The sequence below is a fragment of the Pteropus vampyrus genome, unplaced genomic scaffold (assembly GCF_000151845.1).
Source record: "Pteropus vampyrus isolate Shadow unplaced genomic scaffold, Pvam_2.0 Scaffold121, whole genome shotgun sequence".
Taxonomy (NCBI): domain Eukaryota; kingdom Metazoa; phylum Chordata; class Mammalia; order Chiroptera; family Pteropodidae; genus Pteropus; species Pteropus vampyrus.
This window is the reverse complement of record NW_011888902.1, coordinates 251,208-256,973: the sequence shown is the minus strand read 5'-3', so window position 1 is coordinate 256,973 and position 5,766 is coordinate 251,208. Positions and strand designations below refer to the sequence as shown.

Genomic DNA, 5,766 nt, shown 5'->3' with positions numbered 1-5,766 from the left:
TAACCCATTCATGAGTGTTCTCTCAAGACTTCTGTGTTTCCATGATTTAGTTGTGTAGTGGGAACACAGGTGTCATTGCCAGGTACTAATCTGCCTGTTCTGGAACCAGACCGCAGAGGTTCAGATCCCAACTCCATTGCCAGCTACATGACCTTGCGCAAGTTACCTCATTTGTCTGTGCCTGAGTTTTCTCTTCTATAAAATGATGATGCTAATGTTGCCTCTATTATATTAGTGCTGTGTGGAGAGGCTTAAAAAGGAATTCATGCACATCAGGTGTGTAGAACTGTACCTGCCACATCCCGAGTAACACAGAAGGCGTTGACAAAGAAGGTCGTTTTACTTCTAGAGCACATGTACTAAGGGGATCATTTTAGAACGCAATAAAAATTATAAATGTCCTTAATTTATCCATTTTTGATGTGGAAGACAAACGACAGACCTCAATGTGATGCCATAGAAAGATTCACGTTCTGAGACTCTTGGACTCTATTTCTGTCTCTGCACTAATTCGCTTAGAAATTTGATATTCAGGGGTTTCAAACCTGTTCTATTCTTTGGCAAGAGACAGAGTTTAGGCTCAAGAAAACACCAGATACTGTAATCCCATGAAATTAGAAGTCACACCAAGAAGTGCTTGCTCTCTTTGAGTCATTCTTTGCTGTTGTCTGTGAACAAGACTAAAAGCAAATTTTTATCATTGCAGGTGTTATCACGAGTTATGGGCTCTATCTGGATGGTATATTAATTCACAATTCTTCAGAACTCAGCTGTCATGCTCACGGGTTTGCTCCTTGGAGCTTGCATTCCTTCAGAGTCCAAGCATGCACGGCCAGAGGTTGTGCTCTGGGCCCGCTGGTGAGTGTGTGCGCGCACCGTCTGCTGTTAGATGTCAGGCGACGGGCTCTCAGGGAGATGAAAGTGGTGGTGACTCACTCGGCACCGCTAGCCTTTTAAGCAGGATGGGAGGTTTTCTTTTTATAAAATTTCACTTAAGGGTTGGTAAGATTTTATATTCAACATAAATTTCAAGACTGCGCATAGGTCTAGTGAAGGACAGAATCCACGTTTCACTGAAATTTCGAAAGGTCGGTTGACCAGTTCATCAGGCAGATGTACAATCTTGCCTAATTTAATAACGTATTTAAAGTTTTTCTTCCTAATGATGGGCTCTACAACTAAGTAAGTTTATGCTTAAAAAGTAAAAATAACTGAGAGCCCGTAACTGCCACACTATGGCAACACCGCTTTCCAATAAACATGACTGTCAATTAAAAGGTTGAGTTCACCTCATCTAGTAGAATAAAATATTTTAATTTCATTAGTGTAGTATAGCTTCATGAAAACAGCATTTAAAATTATATTAATATTATCTTTCGAGATCCACATTTCAGAAATCTATAATGTATATTTCATTAGTAGTTAAAGGATTGATGAAATTATGCTTTTTTATTGGTATAATTTTAAAAATCCGTTTAATGGTACATAATCGTTATAGATTAACGTGACACCTTTTAGTTTCAAAACATCACATTTTAGTTTTGTGCATTTTTCTTGATTGATTAGATTTAGCTTCATTTAAGGGAAATGCCGATTAGCTTTAGATATTTTTGGGCAATCTTGGCTAATGCTCTATCATTTTAATGCACTCTGTCTTCATTGAAGAGTATATTGTATAAATATTACCTTGAAAAACAGCTCTACTGTTTAATTTTTGCTTCCTTATTTTTGATCACGCCTCCCATTCTGTTACAGAAATTGGTTGCTTTCCAAGCTGCTAACATCATCCATCGGTAGAGCTGAGCAGCAGTCTTTATTGCCATTAAGTATTTTATAGCCCAGACCCTCTGATGATTACTTACTCTTAAAAGCAGGAATGGCAATAGGCCAGCTTTGCTTCTTCATTCACTCATTCAAAAAAAAAAAAAAAAAAGAAAGAAGGGAAAAAGAAAAGAATGCTTCTCAAGAGCTTGAAACTTAGACTATTACAAACATGTTAACAGCAAAATCGTGGTTCTGGCTGCTAATCTTGGTTCCCGCCCTGACTCCTGATGTTCTGGCAACTTTAAACAAGGGGGACGCGGCAATCGATCTGTGTCCTGTGCAGACCGTAGGTGATGTTAACCTTTAGAAATCAAACGCCACAGTTCCGTGATGGGAAGGGGGAGCACAGAACGGATCGTAAAGCTGCTCCATCATCCACCCTGGAGCCCGTCCTGCCGCAGAGCGCAGTTGTTCTCTCTTGGTCCTTCTCTTTATCCCAAGTCAGTGATCCATCTCTAATTACTGGGATTGAATGACCATGTCTTTATTTAGAACAAGTCAGCCCTGCGCTGCCAGGAAGCGAAAATCCACGGCCTTCCTTTGATTTCTAAAATATTTTTGTACCAATTACAGTACACATTGTGTCCTTAAGAGATTATATATCTGAGTATTCTAACTAGCCCTAGCTCTGTCCGTCACAATCATGAAGGATATTACAGATGCTGGCCTTTTTGTTGATGATTTTTTTAATGTGTCCTTATCGATTTAAGAAATCTATGAATCAATCTTAAGAGCCAGATTTTCCATACATTAAATTACAATATATTCATCAAAATTCAGTCATATATAGCGATTACATATACATGTCACTTAAAGACATTTTTTATCTGAAGCCCAATATTATAACAAACATTTCATTGAAACAAAAGTTTTATAATTTTTATTTTTAAATCTTTTGCTGGCAGAAATCAAAGAATAAATTTTGAGAGTCAAGTTTCGTGTTCACTAACATTTCTTGATGATAACTCTTGGGTTTTAGAAAACTGGCCTGTTTATTTTACATTTCTTACATATTTAATATTATTTTTCACACATACAGGGACATACTATTCGATGTTTTCTAGGACAGATATGCTCTGTAGTCTTAAATGTGGTATGGTTCACCTCAAAATTGGCAAGATGCTCATATAATAAAATAAAAAATAGTAAAAAGAAAAAATCTATTTGATAAAACATAATTTTAAATATAAAAATGCATACATAAATTTCATATTTTTAACAATTTAATGCCTTATTAGCTCAATGTGTTTTTTTTTCCCTTAGTCTTTCCAACTTTATTGGCTGTTATTTGTGGTTCAGAAGGAATTGCTCTGTACCCACCTAAAATAAGATTAATTTGTGTTTTGTTCAGTTTTTGCCCTAATATTTACACAATATATTTGGCTTTTAAAGAAACTCCAATGTTAAAAACAACAACAACAACAACAACTTACAATGCCTTTGATCCTAATTTTAAGATGCTAATATGCATTGTCAAATGAAATCCAGTAATTGGGGTTTTATAAAATTCGAAATAATGGAAAAAAAAAAAAAGAAATGCAATGGAGAACTTTTTAAATGCTTCCTTTGCTTTCAATTCCAATTTTAAGTTATGTTAGGAGCACTTCACATTTTGTTTCTATAAAAAAGTGCAATGAATGTGTCCTTAGGGAAAACCACTTTGCTTTTGTTTGTTTTTCCCCACGTAGCCAATGTTAGATAACACTGGTGACATCTTAGATTGGGGACTCCATGACAGCGTTTAGCCCTGGAACGTTCACTGAATTTAGTCCGCTAGGGAGCCTCTTAAGGATAAAATCTGAAACTCTAGGTCACTACTCTTTCGCATGGTTAAAATGCTGGTTTGGTTTCTTGGTGATGGCATGTTTATGCAGATAAACACACTCAGACACACATGTACACACACATTCATTTTTTACAAAGAAACACATAAATCTGTTGACACATCTAAAGTTCAGTCGCAATATATATAATGGTCATGAAAAGTCTATGTGGAAAATCTCCCTGTATGCCTCCATGGGAAACACTTATTCAGTAAGCTCAGCTTCCCCAACTATTACAAAAGTAAACAAGGCCGACTTTATAAGGGTCGCTGTGAAAATTTAAGTGAAATATCATTTATACAAGAGTTTGGCACATGATAAGAGTTTTATTAAGAATGAAAATTTTATTAAAATGCGTGTTTTCGTTACACATTTGTTTTCAAAAAAATTTTTGTGTGTATATGTGTCCAGGGAGGTGTGTCACAGGTTTCCAGTGAGAACCAAGCCAACCTTTCAGAATGCCTTTTACTTAACATTCTTTCTAAGGCAAGGTGGATAATCAAAAGGTCAATTAAAAAAAAAAAAAAAGACACTGAGTCAACATAAAACAGTACAATTGCCAAGTGGAATATAGAGCAAAAACTAGAATATTTTATCCAGATACTTAAAAAATTTTTTTAAATATGTCTATTTTGAAATAACTAGATATCTCAAGGTAGTAACTGCCCTTAGTTCTTCAACTGTTTGAGTCTCATTTTATTTGGAAACTTTGAATGTAATGATTCAAACTATATACATAAACATAATGAAGCCAGTTGCATTAAAATGATAAATTGATATTTTTCCAGCCAAGCTTTTTGATCATTTTTTTTTTTTTGTATGGCTACTGGACTAAAAAGAATGAAGAGGAGGTATAGATCTAAGGAACGCCAGCCGTTCTCAGATGAAAATAAGACATGTCGTGACCTCATATTATTAAACATTAACACTGTCTTTTTTCACGTTTATTTTTATAATTGGGAAAGTGTAGGCACCCTAACAAATGAAGATTTCATAATTGAGAATGTTTGCCTGCCTAAGGAGTTCACGTTCGATCACCTCCTTGCGAGGCATGGGCCTTCACTTTGAGAATAAGGTCAAAATTATCAACATATTCAATAAATCTTAAAAGGTCAAACATTTAGGAGTACTTATGAGTTTGTGGTGATTAGCTAACAATTTAAGCCAGTTATTTAAAGTTGCTAAAATATTCTGAACCCTTTTCTTCTTTCTTACAACTTCCTCTTCTTTGGTCACTAGTCATTTCATTTTTTTAGCTGGTAAAATCTTTCTGGCCGCTGTACAGTTTGGGATTCATTTCAAAGTCTTTCTCTTCAGTTAATCCATCTTTTGCCCTTTTCTGCATAGGTTCATTAACACTGTATTAATGACATTTTCAACTGTTTTTGTGATTGTACCTTAGGGATGGAGTCACTTGGGCACATTTATTTTTCTATGTCTGGCATGATGCCATCTCTACAGACCTGGTAGCATCGCAGCTCAGAACAGTGTGCGCGTCTGTGTGGGCAGGGTGAGGGGGGGGGCGCACGTGTGCACATGTGCATGTCAGGATGCTTGCTGTGACCTTTGACAAAGCCCAGGAGTCTGTCACTCCAGTCAAGATCTTAAAAACAGATCTTATATATGTCTTTTCTTTTGCTATCACATAAGCACTGTTTTTAAGCAGTCCTAGAAATAGTCTGTGGATATGCACAGCCATAGACACAATCACAGTGTGATTTGATCCACTTACTCTGAAAATCACAAACAAACTGCCTCGGTCAGAAACTCAAACTCTAAGCTTTAACAGCAGGAGGAGGAAAACATGAGGTGTGCTTTGATCCTGCTGACAAAATGAGGTATTCATACAAGATGCTACTGTCAAAATAGTTTACTTCACAGCAAAAAGAGATTCTTTGAAGAAATAGGCTCAAAGTGAAGCATGTACTTATTTTATTTGCAAACAAAAATAAATCTTTTCATACTCACAGGTGGAAAATCGAACTCTAGAAGCTCCTCCCGAAGGAACAGTCAACGTGTTTGTCAAAACAGAGGGATCCCGGGTTGCCCACGTGAGGTGGGAGCCACCTTTTCATCCAAATGGACCCTTGACGTATCTGGTCCTTTTTACTGGGATGTT

General features: G+C 36.4%; 1 protein-coding gene across 1 annotated transcript in view; it reads left to right on the top strand.

Moving 5' to 3' along the window:
* The window catches only part of USH2A (usherin), a gene marked incomplete at its 3' end in the record, with an annotated part of 612,524 nt that overhangs the window by 359,560 nt on the left and 247,198 nt on the right, over nt 1-5,766 (top strand). The window contains 2 exon segments of the mRNA XM_011366141.1: nt 707-858; nt 5,618-5,766. The exon segment at nt 5,618-5,766 is cut by the window's right edge and continues 14 nt beyond it. Coding sequence (XP_011364443.1) covers nt 707-858; nt 5,618-5,766 — 301 coding nt within the window.